This window comes from Manis javanica, chromosome 5 (assembly GCF_040802235.1).
Source record: "Manis javanica isolate MJ-LG chromosome 5, MJ_LKY, whole genome shotgun sequence".
NCBI classification, from domain to species: Eukaryota; Metazoa; Chordata; class Mammalia; order Pholidota; family Manidae; genus Manis; species Manis javanica.
In genome coordinates, this window is record NC_133160.1 from 1,811,990 (window position 1) to 1,833,981 (window position 21,992).

Below are 21,992 nucleotides of genomic sequence, written 5' to 3' on the forward strand. Positions count from 1 at the left end.
ATCTTCCCGCTTGCGTTGCTTTCTTACAGTTTGGGTTAAACATGATTTGATAAAGGAAACAATGCTCTCCCCACCCCCCAACAACCACATGTCAGACCTGGTACTGATTTTCATGAGGATAATTACATTTCTTAAAAAAAAAAGAGGCATGGAAACTGGCACAGACAGTTCTTTCTGCAACCTCCTACTTTCTTTTCAATATGCATTTGAAAAATGGCACGTTTTGCTTGCCTGCAAGCGTGTATATTTAAAATATTTAACCAGGGTTCTCTCTGCAGCCTTCTGGCTGGTTTCCATGGTAGCTGGGGATGGACAGAATAAAATAGTATTTAGCAAACACACAAAAAAACAACAGAAAGATACTTCTGTTCTTCAACAAACAACATGCGAGCCACTCTAAGGAAACCTCTGTGTGAGTTTGTCTCTGGAAAGGCACTTTGGAGGTTCCCTCCATCCGCATACTACTGGGGGGGACATGACGCCTTTACCCCAAAGCGCTGCAGTGTTTCTTAGCTCCAATCTCTCCCAGAGGAGGGATCGCTCGGAAAATTCCCGTAGAAATCATAGAAGAAAGGTCTCCCAGGTACCTTCCTCCTGCATCTGTTTGGAGGGAGAGTCTCGGGGTTGACACTTCCGTACAGGCTGCCTGCTGTGTGAGGCAGTGATGGGACCCTGCTGCCCTGTTCACTCACGTGTGACAACTCGGAAGGCAGGGCACCATCCTGCTCACACCTGGGAGGGGTCCACCCAGAAGTGCGGTGACTGGCCCTGGGGGCTGGGGTCTGAGCTCCAGCTGTGTCCCCTGTCTGAGGCGGCCCTCGGCCCCTGCTCCTCAGCTGGGGAGGGTGAGCATTGAAATTGCTGCTGCCCTGGCCCCCAGGCCCACGGTCTGCTGGGCAGATGGGCTGTGGCTCCGAGGGTGTGTGCAGCCCTGGGGACAGTATGGATCGGGTCCTTGGGGCAGCTTTGCACAACCACAGAGTGGCATCAAAACCACGTGTCTCTTGATGAATATCTTTAAGCTCACCCCCAGCGCCCTTTAGCCTTGTGTCCCTGCAAATAGGTAGCGCACCAAACTGCCCAGCACTGGGAGTGGCAGGAGGGGGTGGAGCTGCCAGGGCAGCTCGTGGGTGCGGACACTGTCGCTTTACGGGTCATCGTCAAGGTCACCAGCCACGTGCAGGAAAGTGGGGAAAGGAGGCTCCAAAATGTTTGCACAAGCCCCAGGGTGCACACATGTGCATGTGTGTCTCACTACCAAGTGCCCAGCCATTCTCACTGCCCTGGTGCACCACGACCCCCAGTGCCTGACTTTAGTCCAGGGTCTCCGCACCACGGCACTGCCGGCACCGGGACTAGGTCAGTCTTAGGGTGGGGCTGTCCCAGGCCCATGTAGGGAGTTGAGCAGTAGCCCTGGGGTATATCCACTTGATGCCAGGAGCACCCCCACCTCCCAGCAGCACCCCTGCTCCCCAAAAGCACCATCACCTCCCCAGCTGCGACACCCAAGAGGTCTCCAGACTTCTCCTCTGAATACCTTGGTTGAGAACTTGCTCTTGAAAATCAAGAAAATTATGTTTAGCTAGAAACATCTTAAATGAAGTTACTCTTCAGTTTATAGGAAAAAAATACAATCACGATAAAATAAAAAAATTAAATTAAATTAGCAAATTAGAGCAAAATGTGTTACTCATTCCCGGAGTTGTTAGTGGTCAAACTGAAGGCAATTGCTCACGTTGGCGTCAGCTCATGAGAACACGGCTTCTGGAAGGCTCTGGCCGGATGCGTGTGGCTTTGACTGGCAGCCTTACCTCGGCTGGACCTCCAGCGACGTTTCCCAGAGGCGCCCGGGAGGCCCCCTTGCAGCCTGTTCTGCCCACAGGCTCCGGGCCAGCGGGTGTCGGGCCCCAGTCGTGCCTGTCCTCTTCGGGTGTCTTTCTGTGGCCAAATGTGCCTGTGACCACTTTATGTTGTTTTCACAAAGCATCTTCCTCAGAAATAAGGATTTTATTTTTAATGCAGTGTCCTGTGGGAGCCAGGGCCTTGGATGCAGCCAAACCCGTGTGGGTCAGGGAAACGTGGCCTCATTTGTACACGACCACAGAGGGCGGCTGGGCTCCCCGCACTCCTGAGGTGGGGCCTCCACGGGGTGCCCAGCACATGCACGGCCGTGTCCACACCAGCCCCGCCCAGGACCCTGGTGCAACCAGACTGGCGGCTGAGTCTGGACCGCTGGAGGGCCGGGCGCTGTGTCCACTGTGCACGCCTGTGCCATCCTCACGGGGCAATGCTCTCAAGGGAGGCGGCGGAGTCCGTGACATGCCTGTGCCCCTCCTGTGCCACTCGCCCTCTCCCAGGGGGCTGTGGGGGGTCTCACCCTGGGATGGGGAAGCCCAGGCTGGAGGAGGCCTCCGGGGCCCTGTGGCCAACGCTCGGCTTGTCGGGGCGGAGGGGGGATCAAGTCCCATCAAGAAAGGCACCTGTGCAAGGCCGCCCGGGAGGCTGGCTGTGAACCGCAGTCTCCCACCTTCGGGGGCACCACCAGAGCTGTTCCCCACCAGCCGGTTTCTCTCTCAGGGTCACCAGGTGCCGGGCGCTGGCATGGCGGCCCCACAGAGAACAAGGCTGGTCGATCGCCTGTACAGACTCAGGTCCAGTGGGAGAGGGACTGTCAGCCCCAGCTGTGCCCAAAGCTGAGGCGGGAGCCGCAGACATCAGCTGCCCAGGGATTTCAGGAGGATGTGCCACGGAAGCCAGCACCTGGAGGAACGTGTGCCAAAGCCCTGGGGCGCGAGGGAGGCAACCAGGGCCTTCGAGGTGCCGGTGTGGGCTAGGGAGAGGCAGGAAGGGGCTGGTGCTGGAAGCCTGAGTGCAGAGGTTCTGGGGGTCGGTCACACTCCGCAAGGGGATGGGGGTGAGGAGGGGCCTCTTTCCTTTGTTCAGCGTGGCAGCACTTGGGTTTGCTCTGGGGAGAAGGTTTCTGGGGAGACTGTGTGGGAGAGACAGCAGTGTGGCCCTGCAGCAGCCCCACCCTGAGCGAGCAGGCAGAGTGGGTGCACGTGGTGGGTGCGGGTGGCACCCTGCCCTCTGATGGTGTTCAGATTTTCATGAACCGGAAGCTGGGAGTCGGGGGTGAAGAACCCAGGAGGCAAGGGGGAGCAGGCACTGGGTGGCGAGTCCCCCAGGACAGGGCAGCAAGCAAGCACGGAGGCCTGGCTCCCAGCCCAGCCCCTCCCCTCAGCCTTTCGCGCGCCCGCCACCAGGCAGGAGAGCAGGCTGGGCGCTGTCTGCAAGGACACCCCATTCTCCCTCCCCGGGGCCCCAGCACACCCTTAAAGTAAATGTAAAGGCCTAACCAAGGGCTGCCTGGCTGGGGACCTGCCTGCACCTCGCCCCGCGTGTGCTGCCTGGGCCTTCCCTGCCCCCTGGCCTGGTTCCGGGTCCCCTCTGTTCCCAACAGCAACTTCTTCTTCTTTCAGGTCTCGACTCAGATGTCACCTTCCTGACCCCTGGACACAGCAGAGTGGAAAGCTGCGGTTCATTTGGGAGCTTTACTTATCCACTGAGATCTACGGTCCACTCCCCATCACAGGGGAGGCAGCCATGACCTCAGCCTCTGGGAGGGAACAGCCTCTGCCCAGAAATTTGTGCAGGTCTTTGACGTGCAGAAATACACATAAGTATATGGACTGCACATTTCTCCTGGTCCCCAGGCGGCCTGTCTGAATCGGCCGAGGTGGGGGGCCGTATCTGTGGTCACAGCCGTGTCTCCCACGGAAAACAGGTGCCCTGGCTGGCTGGCTGCACGCTTGCTGCTCACACCATGGCTGGATGGGAGCTGCGGCCTCTCGGTTGCTTGAGGCCATCTTCTGGAAGGGGCAGGAGGCCCTCTGCTGCTCTCTGAAGGCGGCATTCCATTCCTCGTGTGACCGGCTGACCTTCTGGCTGCTTTTCCAAGGTGACATTTCACATGTGATGCCCTTTGGTTAAAACTCCTGAATCTGGGGTGCTGAGGTTCAGGCATGGGACCCTCATCCCTCTGGCTGCTTGGAGAGGACTGGGGGCATCTGGAGCTCTGGGTGGGGTCCCCAGCTTGGGACTGACATCCCACCTTCAGGGACTACCTGGGGCCTGTTTGCACTCTGCTGGGGTTGGGTCCCAGCTCAGCTGGAAGGCACTGCCACACCCCTGCTGAGTGAGGGTCTTGGGGTCACCGAAGCACCGCAGATTGGGGCCTGCCACAACCGACACTCGTAGTCTCAGCTCCGGAGGCCAGAAGTCCTGCATCTGGGTGTCAGCAGGGCTGTGAGGGAGGCTCTGTCCCAGCTGGCGGCTGTCCCTGGGCTCCTCGGCTTGCAGAAGTGTGACTCATCTGTCCCCATCTGCATGCAGCACTCGGCCTGTGTACCACTGTGCCCAGTGGGCCCTTCCTGTAAGGATGCCAGTCCTATCTCACCTGAGGGAATTCCACCTGCAGACCCTACTGGCAAATACCATCCCACCTGAGGTCCTGTAGGATAGAGCCTCAACATAGGAACTTTACGGGGACACAGTCAGGCCCACACCCCTGGGAGGTAGGAACCCGGGGAGAGAACGTGCCTCAGCCCCTGGGCCTGGTGCCTGGGGTGTTGCTCCGCAGAATGTAATCTTTTATAAATGCTGACGTGCTTGAAGGCCCAGGATTAATTTCATACACAACGGTTTCTTTTTTGCAAAGTATACCCGCAGGTCCTTTGCCACTTCCAAATGCTACCCAGCCAGTCTGATGACAACTGTGTAGAAAACTTTATCTTCAGTATTTACTGTTCGGCCGGAATATGGCTGCGATTCCTCAGGGGCCATTCAGCACTCCTGTGGGAAATATGTGACCTCATTTGCATTTTCTAATTGAATTGCTATCAGCTTTCTTGCAAGACTGCACAAAAAAAAGTTCCTCCAGATTCTAGCGTCGCTTGAATTACCCACAAAAAGCAGCCTTTCAATAGTTGCTAGGAGAGGATGGGAAAGGGAGGGGAAAAAGTCGCCAAAATTTTACGTTCATGTGACTGTAAAGCTGTCAGTTTTGTTCAACTCCGCAGAGTCGCTGCCACGGCGACAAGGGAGGCTGCCCTTGAAGGAACTGGGGTGTAAGAGGAATGAAGGCCACAGACCGGGACATTTGGGGGCCCTCCGTGGCGAGACTGGAGGGGTTTGCTTCAAAGCTCTTTGTGGCAAGGGCTTCCTGGGACTGTCAGCACTGCAAAGCACACCTGTGAAGGAGGTCGTTTGTGCCTCTAGAACCTTCTGCCAACAGTCCTGTTCTTTGTCCCTGTCTGAACTCACTTTCTGCAGACCCGGCCAGGAAACCCTCTGCACACATTTAAAAAAAAAAGTTTTAAAATTGTGAATTATGAACTACATGCAGAAAAGAGCTTGAAACAGTGAACAGCTACGTGAAGGTCGCGGAGTGACCGTCTGTGCCCTCCTGCCCTGTAGCCTGTACCCTGTATTAATATAGACTCTATACAACCATTTGGAAACACAGAGATCGCTGTAGCTTGCCGGCCGTCACAGGCAGGCGGCAGGCCAGACTGGGCCCTGTACTCGCTGACCTCTGCCCTGCAGCGATGCGAGCACAAAATCAAGTGTCTGCACCGTGGGCGTTTGACAAAGTTTGTTAGATCACTTACGTGAAAGCGGTGACTTTTGTTCTATGGAAGTTATTTCTTCATGAAGATGTTTTAAAACAAAATTTCCTGGGCTTGCTTTTCTGTCCCCTTCATTTATCTGAGCATCTTGCTCTAAACCACACCGTTTTAATTATAGTTCAGTGGTTCTCAGATGGAGCCATTGTGGCCCTGAGACCCTCGGCAATGATTGGGGAACTTTTGCCTGCCATGGGCGTGGAGGTCTGGGGTGCTGTTAGACACCCTGCAATGACAGGCCAGCCCCGCTATGGAGAATGATTCAGCCCTGAATGCCCGGCTCTGGACCTCTGCTGTGGTTTACTGAGATGTCTGCATGTCCGAAAGACCAAGTCCCCACATCTTTGTGTTGTTCTAGACCATTCTTGGCCCTTTGCTTTTCCATCTGAAAATACAAAGTCAGCTCTTCACCCTTCCAAAAGCAAGCAAACAAAAAAATAATGCTGGGATTTTGTTGAGCCCAGAAACCTTTGGGGAACTGACAATCACCATGACGTTCAGCCTCTAAGTTATGAGCTGGGCAGGTCCTCTGTTCTCAAGGTCTTTAACTGCTCTCAGTGTGCAATGGGAGGGCATAGAATGTTCTAATAAATCATTAGATTTATTTCTAGGTATGTGATCATTTTTAATGCTACTGTAATTGGCATCTGGTTCAAATTTCCTTTTCTAACTATTTATTCCTGGGCTTTGGAGGTACAACTGCCTTTAGATCCAGCACCGTATTAACCTCACTAATTCCAATAAATATCTACAGATTGTTTCAGATTTTCTATGGTCACAGTCAGATAAGCCACACATAATGCTAGTTCTGTTTATTCTGACTTATTTTCTTGTCAGTCTCATCAACTGGCTCCAGCAGGTGACGTAAGGGTGTAAGAGCATCTCTGTCCTATTTCTGATGTCAAGGAAGGCCTTGGCTATTCCAACGGATTGGATGCTTACTGATGGCCCCCTTAGGAGATGGACAGCCCCTTCTTGGCCTCATTTGCTGAATATTTTTATCATGAATGGAAGTTAAATTTAACACTTGCTAATGAGATGATCACGTGATGTTTATCTTTTATTCTGTGTTCATTAATTTTCAAGTGTTAAACCAGTCTTGCGTTCTTGGAACACATTGATCTGGCCAGGATGTGTCCTATGTAAACGTGGCTGGACTTGAGTTTGTTAACATTCTGCTTAGGTTTTTTCCTACCTATTTACGAGCAGATGGTCGTAGAAGACCTGCTCCCTTGCTGTTCTTCTGAGGTTCTTTCTGGTTCTGGACATGGAGCCTGTTTGGTTAGGGGGTGAGCCCTTTTGTGTGGCTCTCTGGACAAGTTTATCCACTGAAATAAAGCTTTAACTCCTTCTCGTAGCTTGAATAGAATTTAGCAGTGGTGCCATCACAGCGTGGGCATTTTTTTTGTGACAAGGATTTGAATTCAAATTTTGTTGTAATAATGTAACAGCTCAGATTTCCTTCTCATCTTAGCTTTGGAAAGTTGTACATTTCTAGACTGCTACCCATCTTATATACAATTTCATATCTATCGATATATACTGTACATAACACCTCAAATGATCTTTCTAACGTCCGTGAGATTGGTCGTGATGTCCCCTTTTCGTTCCCGGTAGGTATTATCTGCAGTTTTTCTCTTCTTAGTCTGATCCGCTTAGTTGTTTAAAGAGCCAACTTTAGTCTTTGTTGACTCTACTAGCTTCTATTTCATTATTTCTTCTTGGTTTTACTATTTCCTTCTTTTCACTCTGTGTTTCCTTTCCTGTTCTTTTTATAAAATTCCAAGACAAATGTGTAGATTGTTGATTTTCTGTGTTTCTTAGGTTCTGGTGTCTGCATTTAAGGCTAAACATTTCCATCACGCATGACCTTACCTACATTCCACTAGTTTTGCTACTCGGTACAAAATAGTCTAATTACCATGTGATTTCTTTTCTACCCAAGGCTTAACGAGAAAGCTTTAACTTCTGAATCTATGAGGATTTCTCAGTTATCTCCTTTGTTATTCATTTTTAGCTATATTGCTCTGAGGGGAGAACACAAACTGTGTTTTGATTCTAAACCTCTGAAGTAGGTTGAGACTTGCTAGAAGGCTGGGCTTATGGTGAGTTCTGTCATTGTTTTGTATATACTTGAAAATAATGTGAATTTAGCAGTGCTTGGTTTCCATGTTTTATGTACGTCTCAGGAAGGCCAGACTTACTGAATGCCTCTCTTTCTCCTTAGCGATGTTCTGTCTGCGAGCTCTATTATCTACTCAGAGATGGCTGCTAGAATTTACCACTGAATGCATATTTATTTCTCTGTTTAGTTCTAACGATTTCTGTATAAATATTTTGAAGTCATATTGTTAAGTGCACACGGACTTAGGAATCTTATATTAGCAACTTTCCTCTGATGATGATTTGCCTGTTTTTTCCCCCCTATTCTGCTTTCAAGTTTTGTGTATCTTCACACATTTTACATGTACCTTCGGTAAACTGCACAGCGTTGGATCTTTTTAATCTAATCTGTCAATTCCTTTTATTTTAATTACAAAAGTTCATCTATTTCATTTATTATAAAAATAATACATCTGTAAATCCACAATCTTACCCAAAGAGAAATACATAGCTCATTTCTTCCTATTCTTCACTGTTTTCTCACATTTTTTAGATTGTTTTGTTATTCTGTTTTGCCATCTATTACATTAGAACTTAGATGGTCTTATGCCTCTTTCTGTTTTAAGAATGTTCATTTCAAAATTCATATTGAAAGGAAAACGACAAATTATATTATTTAAAGCTCTTTTTAAAGAAAGATTGCCTAAACAGGGAGACGAGAGGAAGTGAAAATATTTAAATGAGAAATACGTCTAGGATGGAGGGAGATTTCAGCTGCCCTCTGCATGGCGCCATGCCACCATCAAGTCATCCAGCTAGTAAGCCGCTGTGGAGAGAGCGTGTCCTTCATATACAACCTTGTCAGAATTATGTGCAAATGCCAAGAGAAAACATACATCTGTTATGGTGACAGATATACTTTTAGCAATTTAGCCCAACTGTAGGCACTCTGTAGGCTTTAAGTAGCTCCCGAAGTCAAGACTTAATTCATGACCTAGAATATTGTCTGTCTCGGTCTATGTCCCATGCGCACTTAAGTAATGGACCCACCCCTGTGACTCTCTCAGTGGCTTCCCAAGACCTTCCTTAAAACAAGGGTCAGTGTCTTCTCCACATATCCTATTAATTTAATACTTCCAGCATCTTCCAGGACATGAAGCATCCTGGGTCCCTCTGACTCCACACATCCCATCTCAAAGTTGGGGCCATTCTCTTTGTGAATCTGAATCACCTGTTTTACATCCCACCGACCATTATAGTCATTATTCATTGGTATTTTCCCATCTTCTGAATCTTTGTATGGCTTTTCATTCTAGGTTTTACCTCCGATCATCTTATCTTTGCTTAAAGAAAACACCTTCTGACAGATCCTTTCAGTTTCTGCTTGTTTAAAAATGTCTTTACTCAATGTTAGTTCTTGGAGGACGGCTTTACTGAATAATAGAATTCTATTTTCTTTTGCCATGTTAAAAATACATCCATGGTCTTCTAACCACCAAAGCTCCCATTGAAAAGTCAGCTGTAGTCCGGTTGTTACTCCTTTGAGGGAGTTGGTCTTTTCTCTCTGCTTTCAAACTTTTCTCCATGACTTTGTTTTTCAGCTGTTTTACCGTAAAATGCCTGTTGTGGTTTGTGTGAAGGTTTGTGTCGCCCCCCCCAAACCCATACATATGTTGAAACCTTAGCCTCCAACAGTGGGGTGGCATCAGGAGGCGGGGCCCTGGGAGGTAACTAGGACTGGATGCGGTCGTGAGGGTGGGGCCCCTGACGGGGTCAGTGCCCTTAGAGGGGCTCCTAGGGGGCCTGCTTCCTCTCCCTGCTTTCTGCCACGTGAGGACACAGGGCCACGTCCAAAGGCTGCAGTCGGGGGGGGGCCCCTTGTAGGGCCTTGAGCTTACTGCCTCTCCAATCCCAGCCCTCCCGGCTCTAGAGTGTGAGAAATGAATCCATGTTGTTTACACGCCAGCTGGTCTCTGGTATTTTGTCAGCGGAGCCGGAACAGACTGGGTGGTGCCCGGCGCAGTTCCCTTTATAGTCATCATGCTGAGAGTTTGTACGGCTTCTTGAATTGACGACTGAATGTCTGTTGTCGGTTTTGCCGTTATCTTTCCAAACATGACTTCTGCTCCATTTTCTCTCTTTCCCTTCGTATTCTAACCCCAGGCATGTTGAAACTTCCTACTTCCTCTGCAATATCTTACTTTTTTCGGTCTTTTCCTTCTGTATATCTCTTTATGCTTTAGCGTGACTCTTACTTCTGATATTTTTTGCTTCATGAATTCTCTCTTCAACCACATCTAATCCGCAGATATATCTATCCACTTAATTTTGTTCATTATATTTTTCAGTTTCAAACAGCCCGATTCATTCTTTTAAAAATAAGCATTGTTATTATAAAATCTGTGTCTGATCACTTTATTACCTAGAGGTACTGTGGGTCTTTATCATTACTGTTTCTGGTATTTATTTATTGTGTCTTGTCCTTCCCATGTGCCCAGTCATTTTCAGTGGAGTGCTGGACATTGTATATAAAAGAAGATAAGTATAATTTGAGGCCTGGTGAGGTATCTTCTGCTGGGAGGCTTTGGAGTTGCTTCTGGCAGGTGCCTACGACCATCAGCAAGCTGGCATCATCCGAATCCACTCATACAGTGAGACATTATTCAAAGGCTGGCATCAGTAAGAGCATGTGAACTAAGTGGCTCAGCAGCCCCCACAGACCTCCTCTCTGCCCCCCACCCCACCTCAGGCACCACCTGCTGAAGGCCCAGTGGCTGTGATGACCCCTGGACTCTGTGTGCTGCAGCCACGCCCACACAGCAATAGGAGCTACCGTTTCTACATTCATGTGGCAGGGCTCTCATCGAGCCTAGAACCTGTGTGATCTAACACGATCTCACTGACATTCCTGAGAACCTATTACTATCCCATTTTCCGGAGCAGTACACCTCAGAGAGGCGGTGTGACTGGTCCCCAAACATCAGCCAGGAAGTTGGAGAAGGCGTGATTACAGCTCACACCCCAGGCAGTCAGCCTCCTTAAGGGTGTGGGGCTCAGCCCTAGAAAGTCAATTTCACTCCTTCCTGGAACACTGACCCTCCTAAGCAGCAGATGGGCTGCAGTCACATGGCTTTGTTCCCCTCTCTGCAAACTCAGATAACGACAGCACCCGCTTCCAGAGATGCGCTGAGGACTAGAGGAGTGGACACCACTGAGGGCAGGCCTAAGTGGGACCTAGGATGTCAGGACAGGGGATTTTGGTTTGAAGTGAGAGGACACAGGGAGCCACCAGCAATGGGCTGGGTGGGCTGCAGCGGGTGCCTGCCACCTGCACCATCCTGTGCATGCACTCAGAGCTGCAGCCCCACAGTCACCTCCCGCCAGACTCACCAGGAGGGAGCCTGAGACATGGATCTGAAGCCCCTGTCTTGCCCACTGGTGCTTCTAAGGCCAGCCTGACGAGGGGCTCAGGTGAGCATGCCCTGGAACTATCTGACTGCAGTCATCTCCACAGAGGGTCAGGGATTAGCTGCCCCAGAAACCACTTCATCAACATGCCTGACGAAAGGGATCATTACATTTCCAATTAGCGCCTTTTATCTGGGCCAGACCATGGGCTTTAAGGGGCTCTCCTCTCTGCTCACAGGGGGCACAGTTTCTGCATCACAGTCTGGGCTGTAAGCCCTACCGCAGCTGAGCAGCCTTCAGCCTGCTGGCCTGCCTGGAGGGAGGGGTCCCCTCACGGGACAGGGTCCTGGAAGCTGCCCCCGGCTTCCTCACCAGCATGTGTCTTGTCATGATCACTAAGGCAAGATGGAAAACCACACCCATGTGCTTTAGGGTCCTCAGCACACCCAAGGTGAGGCTCATGACGTGGTGCCCTCTGCTGCTGGGGACGCGTTTCAGTGCCTGGCTCGGCAAACTCCCAGGGACACTTCCTGGGGGGCTGGTCAGTTCATCCTAAGAGGGGAAGTCTTCCACCTACGTCATCTCTTTCTCTTTTCCAACCTAAGCTACCTGTCCTTTGTTTAAAAGCAAGATGAAATGAAACACAGGACCCTGTCTTCCCAAAGAGAGTTCTTGGAAACACCTGTCTTTGCAAGATATTCCATGAAGAGGGTTCTTGGTCAGCAGGTTTGGGGAAGTTTGCAGACGCCTCCCAGTGAGGTTCACAAAGTCCATTAGTGGTGTAAGGTTCTGGGCAAATCTGTAGGAAGGAATCTGATGGACCTGGTTTAACCCTTTAATCCCCATGGGCCTTAGTCGGAGGGGATACCCACGGATGCTGTGGCAGGTGGCCTGCCTGGCTTCAACTGTTGGGTTTCCTTTGCCAGTGAACCATACACATGGCGTCATAATAATACTGGTGATCCCTAAGGCCTCATATGACCAGCGAGGGGTTTCAGCATGTGTTCTGCCTCCCCACTGCCTGACCCTTTGGGCAGGTGATCATGAACTGGCCAACCAGCCTGGAACTTCCCTGCAAATCTGGCCGCCCCCATGCCTAAGGCCACCGCAGCTCCCAAAACACAGGGTGGGAAGACAATGACCCAGACCTAATTCCCTGTTACACACCTGAAACCCCATGCTCAGAAATTTGGGATTGGCCAGGGGTTGCTGGGAGTCTGGCCCTGGATCTTGGGAGCGTGGATGAGGGAGTGTACAGGGCCAGGCAGAGGTGGGCCTGGCTGGGTTGTGTCCAGGGGAGCTCTCTCTCCCTCCCTGAATTAGTATTGCACTAGCTTCTCTGGCTGCTTTGCATAGGCAGCCATGGGGCCTCTGTCTTCTCTCTAGGTCTTGGGAGCCCTGGGGCTGGGGGACACGTGGATACATGGAACCTTTGTTCAAAAAAGTTATGAAGGCTGCCAAGGTGACAGCAGGATGCTAAACCGAGTGTGGGGCCTGTGCACCTGCCCATGCTGGCCCAGCCTCAGGAAGGTGGGGAGGCCAGAGAGTCCTCTTGGACCGGGGCAGCCCTGCCCTCAGGAGGCTCTGGCAGAGGCTCTGCTGCAGTGACCTGCAGGAGGAGGACACTCACCAAGCCCACCACGTGCAGTCACACCTCACCTTGTGTCCAGAGTGTGAGGACGAGGCCTGGGCCACCAGTAGCCGAACCACGGCATCCCAACGTTTGGCCGTCTGGCGGTCCCACGCAGTCACAGTGAAAGCCACCTGCTCAGAGGGTATCCACAGCTCCCGTGTGGCATAGACTGTCCCGTCTGTCCCGACTTTGAAGTCCATGCTGTTGGTCTCATATTGCGTCCCCTTGGTCCCCAAACAGCTGCTGAACTTGACTGCAAGAGGGCAGAGGAGAGGGTCAGGGCTGGCCCGGCAGGCACTGGGGCCACACAACTACTGTTTCAACAGCAGCTTCTAGGTCTCTAACAAGCATCAGGAAAAGAGCCATTTAACTGCGTTTCCGATCTTCAGGTATTGTGTTTTATCTCTACCACCTACGGAGTTAACTAGAGGCCTTAGAAAAAGAAGAATGAAAAGCAAAGGATACACTTTCATCACATCTAAAGCACAGCTCTTCCCCACCTCTGCAAATGCGTCTCCCTCGTCACTATCCTCTTTGGAGTCTGTCACTGTGTGGTGGATGTTTTCTACCTAAAAACAATCCCCTGGCTTGTCCCCCACTCTCCTGCATGCGGACCATCTGCCCTCAGCACACTTTAAAGCCCCTAAAGGATCTATTTCTCCAGCCCAGAAGTCTACGTGGGGGAGGGGGCGTGGGGGAGGGACAGGGGGAAGGCGGTATTCTGAGCAGAGCTCTCTGGCCCACTCTGTTACTCAGAGAATCAAGCCCGACATCTGCGCCCTCTCTGCCAGGGAGGGCGAGGCCAGAAGCCAGGCAGCAGGGACCTGGGCACAGTGAAGTGCTTTCTTAGTGGACCGGAGATGGAGTTTAAGGCAGGGGGTCTACTGGGCACTGCTGGGCACGGACTCTGCTTTGCTTCCCAAACATTAATAAGGCACTGGATTGCCAGCCCTCCTAATGACTCCATCAGTCTGGCCATTTGCAGCTGCATTGCAGAAAAGACACCCCCGGAGCAGCATACTCACTGGCACCATATTAGTGTGTGTTTCACACAAGTGTTTCTGCAGTGGCCACCTATGCAGGCACCAAGAACCAGCATCCCATTCCTCTGATAAAAACGATGGATAAAGTTACCTAGTATTTATAAAAACATGGGTATCTCAGCAATTATGGTGGCAGGAATGGTGTTTTAAGCCATTTCACTGTCACAGCTTGCATGATTTAATTACTATTTATTCTAGAAACTAAAAAAACTGCCTCACTGTTACATTTGATAAAGTGTTTTTCCCCTGCGTTCATCTTTTATTGTCGCTTGCCTTGGAATAACAAATAATGTGTATGTTCCCTCATCTCAAATACTTCACGTTAGATATCTCCCCAGTTCCCGGCACCTCCCACCTGTGGGTTTAAAACACATATGCTGTTTTTTTTTTTTTTTGAGAGGGCATCTCTCATATTTATTGATCAAATGGTTGTTAACAACAATAAAATTCTGTATAGGGGACTCAATGCACAATCATTAATCCACCCCAAGCCTAATTCTCATCAGTCTCCGATCTTCTGAAGCATAACGAACAAGTTCTTACATGGAGAACAAATTCTTACATCGTGAATAAGTTCTTACATGGTGAACAGTACAAGGGCAGTTATCACAGAAACTAAAACACATATGTTTTAAAATGTGATGAAACCAGGTATTTCCACCCCGTCTGGCCCGAGGCATGGATTGCAGAGCCACGTGCACGTGGGTCCTCGCAGGGATACAGGCATCCAAGGTTGAGTGGGCTGCGGCTCCATGGAAGTACCCCTGACCGTGAGGAAGTAATTACATTTTTTCCAAGGACAGGAAAATTCCAAGCTGCTTTTATAGTACTGTTCACCCCAATGGTAAACAAATGCAAATCAGTCACGAACTGAGTGGATCAATCATTCCTGACACCCCACTGTCACTGACAAAGATAAAAATGACAGTTCTGTGATTGCTCAGAGATCAGCACAAATACGTAAAGAAGCTGCTTTGTTCTCTAACACCAACTTTCTAATAGCGCTAATGCACCCAGACAGCGGCCGGGCGGTGGGGGGCAGGGTCCGGATTTCTCCGGGATTAACTGACAAAGCCCCTGCATTTCTTCAACAATCGACACAGAGCTTTGGTGACATGAGAAGAGGCGTCGAAGCTGCTTTCAGAACAAATCACCAGCACCGGAGCTGCCCCAGTGGGAGACTCAGAGCCCCGTCCCCAGGAACCGGCCCGTCAGACGGCGGCTGTCCCCTGTGGATGAGAGGCCCTCAAGGACATTAAAGATGGTGCCATCAAAGCGGCCGTCATGTCCGACTTCCCAGGAACCGTGCCTGGGGGATAAAATGAGGGTTTCTCCGCATGGGGTGTCGTGAGACCTTTGTGGAGTTTTCAAAGTTAGCATCTTTCCAGTCTGTGACCCGTCCAGTCATGAGAAAGCACGGGGGGTTGTGGGTTGGGGGGAGCTTTGTGAGAACGTGAAATCCCAACATCTGGTTTCAATGGAACCACGACCTGGCTGATTCGCTCAGTGCAACGGCGAGGTTCTCCCCACCGCGCTGAGATCCTGAGCCCCCATAGGTGGGCAGCAGGGGCTGTGACTTGCTTCGCAGGAAGACGGGGGCCATCCCAAGTGCCCTGTGGTGGGGTGCCTGCTCTCCAGAAGGAAGGGAATTCAGGACAACGCCTGCTCCTGCCTGCTGCTGGGCTGTGGCCTCTTTCCGAGGAAAGATCAGTAAGGTATGTCCTTCTGAGACCCAGGGGCATCCACAAAACATTCGTGTTGGCTAAACCGGCGCTCAGATTTGAAACCCTGTGACATGTGGGTTTAAATTGCTTACCATGCAAATGCCCTCAGAATGTCACCCACGCTTTGCCTCCCTGGTAAAAGGGTGAGAGGGCACTTGGGGAAGGGCTCTCAGGAGGAATGAGGTGGTTTCCCTCTTTACTTGGGCTGCTGGGAAGCTCAGAGGCAGTGCTGGGCACTGGGCATCACCAGGCAGAGTGTCCAGTTCAGACTCTGGGCTGACCCCCAGCTCTAAGCCTGTCCTCACTGTGCCCTCTCAAGGGGGCCCAGTAGCTCAGCCCTGATCTGACCTTGGACTTCTGGCCTCTGCAGACTGGCCAGGAGACTCGGGTCTTCCCGGCTGTCTGTCTTGTCCCATTGGCTTTGGAAATGCTCTCAGCCTGGCCCGTGATGATGTGGGAGTGGCCACAGAGGCCCACAGATTTCTGATTTACTTTTCCAAGGAGAAAGACCCCATTCAGCTTCTCAGAGCTGGGCAGTTGCTGTGGGTTTTGGAGAAGCTACCCCTTCTTCATGGAAAAGCCTGGATGTAGCCATTTGTCTTTTGGCTTGCTCTGGACGGGGTCGCTCTGACTAATGCGGTGCTAAGTGAGGTCATACTGAGAGGCGCTGGGCCCTGCATGCAGCCTGGTACACATCCTGGCACCTGCACGCCCGCAGCACCTAGTTCTCCCTCCTCCCTCAGGGCGGAGTGCTGCTGGGGCACAGAGAGCCCATGAGCTCCCCTGTGGGCCAGGACAGGTGGGGGATAGCCATGGCCCCAGAACTGGGGGCCTGAGAAGGCTCCCCACCCTCGGTGGTTTCCAGGCTGGCTTGGGACAAAACTTGGGGGACCCAGGCTATTGCTGCAGTGGTGGGTGTGGCGAGGACCCCGTGGCGCTTGGGCAGGAGCAAGCCACTGGATCCCAGCGCTGAAGCAGCCCACGGCCACCACTTCCTCTGCCCCCACCCCGTGGGACCCCTTCTGTCTGGAATTCCCTGATTTCTGTGTTTTCTTTCCTGTGTCCTCCTGGCCTGCCGACATGAGGGGGCAGGGCCACTCCTGGCCTCCCACCATGTCCCTGGGGCCCTGGATGGTGCTGGCACAGTCCGGGTGACACACGGCAAGGCCTTCCCACGACACCCCTCCCTTGCAGGGAGGTGATGCCCGGAGTTTCTGGTCAGTGAGGGCGCTTGCCTGTTGCTCTGCACTCAGCCCGGACGTGCCCAGCGGCCCCCCTGCACCCCCACATCCCCGGGGCAAATGGACAGTTTCGTGAGTGTGGCAGGTTCTCTGGGAACCAGTGTGAGATGCCGGAAGCCACCCTGAGCCCAGCTCGATGCGAATGTCCATACCGGAGGGAGCCGCCGGAGGGGGAGCCCGCCAGCATCCCGGCTGCAGAGGCGAGCTGCCCATGGACATCGCTGGTTAATATTTTCTCAGTGTACTTGTTTTTGATCTTCCAATGTCTCTCAGTCTTCAGGAGAAGGTAAAATCTGATGGGACTCTCTAGGAAACTTGTTCTCAGTCTACTAGATAAACCCAGCAATAGGAAAAAACCGCCATTCTGACTTCAATTCAGGAATTCAGGTTTCACGACTGTCTTGGCTCAAACCAGGGCTTTCTGGGAAGCATCCCATTTTTCAAGCATGAGGCGCTCTGCTCCTGCTCCTGCAGGAGGGCCCGGTGGGCAGGGGTATCACCCCCATTCTGCAGATGGGGAAACAGGCTCAGAGACACATCATGCCTTCTTGGGAGCCTGCAGGAGGAGGAGGCAGGAGCGGAACCCTTGCCCTCAGGATCTCCGACACCAGCCTGCCCAGCTAGGTGGGCCCCCAGGAGGCTGGCAGGGAGACCCCCAGATGTCTGGCAATGTGCACATCTGGGTCTGCATGCCGGATCCTTCTGCTGCTTGGAGAATCCCACCCTGGGGGTGCCTGTGTCTAAGTGTGAGGCTACGGCTGAGCTGAGCGTGCCGGAAGGGTCTGCAGCACCGGCGACCCGGCAGAGAGGCGCCAGCCCTGCCGGTGACGAGGACTCCCCTGTGGGAATGGGAAGGTTGTCTCTCCTCGGCCCCACCGGAGGTCTGCTTGGAAAGTGCCTCCTCTGTCGCACTCCATGACCTGGGGCCTGTCTGGCGCTCCCTACCCACACCGGGACCTGCTACAGGCATCCCCCAGCGGTTTGCTAATTATGCCATTAGTTTTAAACAAACTTGACAAGAGACAGGAGTCCTGAGAGAAATTAAATCCAACTGTTTAAGCACATGCAGCCACAGACCCTGCAGCGTTTGTCCCTTCGGTGGTGATGGTGGTGACAGTGGTGGCACTGGGCGAGGCCTGTGGGCCCTGTGGGTGGGACTCAGCACCACCTGCAGCCAAGCCTCTGGCTGGACCCTGCGTGGGAATCCCCTCTGGTAGCGGACATCACCCTGGCGTCCTTGCCAGGTGCGCATGTGGGGCGGGCACATACTCCTGACAGGGGGTGTGGCCTGCCCAGACACGCCCACACCACCAGGCCTTTCTTGGTGGGGCTGGGACCCAAAGCAATGGCCTGTCTGAGCATCAGTCTCCATTCCCGTAAAATGCAGGTACGAGCCAAGCGTGGTGGCAAGGCTGGGCAGTGCCTGGACCAGGGCAGGTGTCGGGCAGATGCCTGCTTGTCTTACACTCTGGCCTGGATGCACACTACCCATTGTGAGGAGAAGACAGGCCCAGGGAAACAAAGGCATTGGCCAAGGTCACACAAGGTCACTTGTTCACAGCCATGTGTGGCTCCCTGCTGCCTGGTGCTGGGATCTACCGGGGAAGACAGACAGGCTTGTGGTGGGAGGAGATGGAAACGACAGCGTGGGTGGTCGGACCCTCCTCCAGGCTTCTCTGGGGTCACCCAGGGGAGCCCAGGAGCAGGCTGAGGGCCCCCAGGGGCTCTGCAGGGTGTGGGGTCAGTCAGCACTACGGACTCTGACCCTGCTGGGATCCTGTCTCTGCACACTGGGGGCCCAGATGCCAGCCCCCAGCCCAGGGTGAGGACTCGACAGCTCTTGGGGGTGGGTTGCTGGGGCTCCCTGGCCCACACGGCACTGGTCTCTCCCTTTGGACAGACAGATTACACGTTCGGGCAGGAGGTCTGTTCTGAGAAGATGCTCAGGAATGAAGGGATGCCACGCCATTCACTGCTGGCAGCGTCCACCCTGCCTGAGGTGTTTCTAAATGCCGGGCAGGGGCCTTCAGCACCGTCCCAAGCTATTCAAGAAGCTCGAGCAGAAACTGCCTGGAAGACCCTCTGCCTGGACATCGCGGGAGGGGCTGAGCTCCAGAACACTCGAGGTTGGGTACCTCACTTTCATGGTGGCCTCTCCCTCCGGTCCCCTTGCCTAGAAGTCGGTAAAGCAGAGTCTGATCGCACTCCAGGCTCGCCAACCTCGGGCCCCGCGGTGCCTCTCTTGCGGACAAAGGGCAGGGATGCACCTGGCCAGCCATTTGCTACGATGCACAATTTCCTTTGCACTGCGTAAATGTCAGTCTCTGCCTTCATCTTGGTGTCCCGGCCAACGTCCACTCCAAGGGCCTATTTAAGTTGTTGAAGGAATTCCCGTGGGGACCTGCTGCAGGTCTCTCTCCCTTCCTGGCCTGTCTCGCACCTTTTCTGTCTGTGAAGGCCAAGTGCTCATGGGAGTGAACAGAGACAGAGACGCTGTGCGAAGCAATAGCCAGGTACAAAGTGCAGAACCCAGGGTCCTAAGTGAGGGGCAGGGAGAGTACTTAGGAGTTCAGGGAATGTGAGAGGAAGCACAGAGGGCTTCCTGAAGGAGGTGATGTCTGAGCTGGAATTCCAGAAGCTACTTGCATTGCTGCCTCAATACATCTGTGTGTGCTGTGTGTGCTGGATACCCACATGATGCAGAGACTCTGCCGTGTCTTCACCGTGTTTCTAGAATTTCCTAGGAGGGTCACACACCCATAAGATGTCAGGACCGGAAGGTGCTACAGAAATGAGCTGCCCAGGCCTGTCATTTCACTGATAAGAGAGCTGAACTTCTTGAAAGAAAATGACATTTTAGAATGCATTTGCTTATTCAAGTAATCCCACAAGCCCTAACTGAGTCCCTGCAATTTGCAGGGCCCGGAGCTATTACAGATGCCACCGTGTCACAGCTGGGGCCTGGGCGCTGTCACCACCCAGCTAACTGATGCTCAGGTGCCAGCATGGCAAGCCCCACGCCTCTGTCCTTTTCTCAGGATGTTGAACATTCGTAAAACCTGCTGCTTGTGCCTACCTTGTGTGAAAACACCCCATTCTAAGTGCTGGACGCTGCTGGTCTCAGCTGGGCCTTTAAAACTTTACATTGACAGGTATTCAAAGCAAGGTGGGACCCTTCCTCCCAGGCCTGCAGAGGCCCAGCCTGTGGCCTCAGCACCCCTCTGCTGAGAACAGCCTGAGTTCCAAGCCCCAGGCCGGGACACACGTGGCCCTGTTTCCTGGATGTCCAACCTGAGCAGTCCACCCTGTGCTCTACTTACCAGGTCCCAGACAAGAGCCCTCACCCCCAGCTGGAGACCACAGCCAAACGCACTCTGCTCCCCACCCCCTTTCCCTCCGTCCCGCACCTCCAAACTCCTGTTGTAGCAGCTGGCGACGTGAAGCGCAGCGAGCCCGTTCTCAGGGGTCCAGCGCACGGTTCCTGTCTGGGCGTGCGTGGATTCCCGAGTGCCTTCCGCATGGAACGCGGGCAAGCCTCTGCCCCCAGCAGTGCCCTGTGGCCTCTGCCTCAGAGAAGGCGGGTTCTTAGGGAGACTTGCTGAGTGGGTGCACTCAGGAGGCTGCACCCACACCCGGCGCCTATAAGGGGCCGGGTGCCCACTGGCCTCCCGTTGGGTCCATGGCCCAGCCAGCAGGTGTGTCCCTCATGACACCCCCTTGGTCATGTCCACACTGTGCCTAGGAATGCTCTCTCCTGCCCAGCCTGGCCACCCTGCAGGCCCCCGCCCCTGGCTGATGGGGACTTCTCCACGTGCACAGGAAGGCCCCCCTGCTGGCCTGATCACTGCCCTGGTCACTGCTGCCATCGGGAAGCTCGGGGCAGCAGGTGCTGGGCCTGCTCTCCTCACCCTGGTCTCCAGCAGTGACCCTCAGGGTCATTGGCACCCAGATGTTAGTGGGAAACATGCACAAATGCCATTTCCCTTAGCTTCAAAAAATGGATGTCCAATGAGCCGTCAGGCCAGGAAGAGACGTGGAGGAAGCCTACGCACTGAGTGAAGGAGGCCCATCTGGGAAGCTATGCGCTGTGTGATGCCAGCCCCACGACACCCGAGAACGGCCCAGACGTGCCGACTGTGAAGGCATCGGTGGCTGCCGGGGTAGGGGGTGAGCGGGTGGAGTGCGGGGGGTTTAGGGCAGTGATACCTCGTGGGTGACGCTGTGATGGTGTATTTCCCACACCCACAGAGAGCACAGCCCCGAGGGTGATCCTAATGTGAGCTGTGGACTTAGTTAATAATAATTATCAATCGTGGCTCATCAACTGTGACAATACTCTGCCCCAACCCAGGGCGATCATAACGGGGAGCCTGACTGGGGGAACTCCTCGATTTTCCCATAAATCTACAGTGTTCTAAAAAATAAAGTCTATTAAAAAATGGATATTCACTTCCCATTAGACATACCTCTCTAGATAAAACACTCTTTTTCAGACAAAGCACCGTAAGCTCTCTCATGCCGTTTGCTCTCCGGCGGGGAGCTGGAAACCTGCCTGTGCCCGGGTCTCCGTGACGGCGAGCCCCTGCCGTGCTCTGACACCGCCGCTGCCTCTGTTCCTTCCGGGACCTCCTGTCTCTCTGAGAAAAATCAGCCAAAGCAGCAACAAGCTTGCATTTTCCAGCCATGTCCCCTTCGCCCCAACCCCTGATCAAGCCCTGGCGTCTATTCACTCTCCATGGCAGTGTGTGAACACTGGGCCCGGGATCAGAGAGGCGGCGCCCGCACGATGTCGTGGAGGGTTTGCACCCCCCACACGGGACTGCATCTCAAGGTTCAGGTCTCAGACTCGTGAGCCCATGAAGAAGAGGCTCCCCCCGGCCCAGGTCCTGATGAACAGTCATCTGTTCAGGAAAGCAAAGGTGCAGGTGTATCGGGAGATACAGAAATGGGGTGGTAGAGAAGATTCTAGATCTAAGGAGGGTTAGTTATGTGAAAATTATTTTCTGGAGCTGCAGACTGAAGTCTGGGTTCTTTGTTAGCACATCCCAGTGATGCCACATCAGAATGGAGTGGGCAACACCTGTAATGAGATCCTTCCACACACTTACCGGGGAGCGAGCAGGGGTCACGGGACAAATGCACCCACACCCCGAGAC

The 21,992-nt window shown here is 52.9% G+C and overlaps 1 protein-coding gene across 1 annotated transcript in view; it reads right to left on the bottom strand.

Moving 5' to 3' along the window:
- The window catches only part of CDH4 (cadherin 4), a 471,935-nt gene that overhangs the window by 121,834 nt on the left and 328,109 nt on the right, over positions 1-21,992 (bottom strand). The window contains exon 3 of the mRNA XM_073236383.1: positions 12,855-13,081. Coding sequence (XP_073092484.1) covers positions 12,855-13,081 — 227 coding nt within the window. The remainder of the gene's footprint in view (positions 1-12,854; positions 13,082-21,992) is intronic.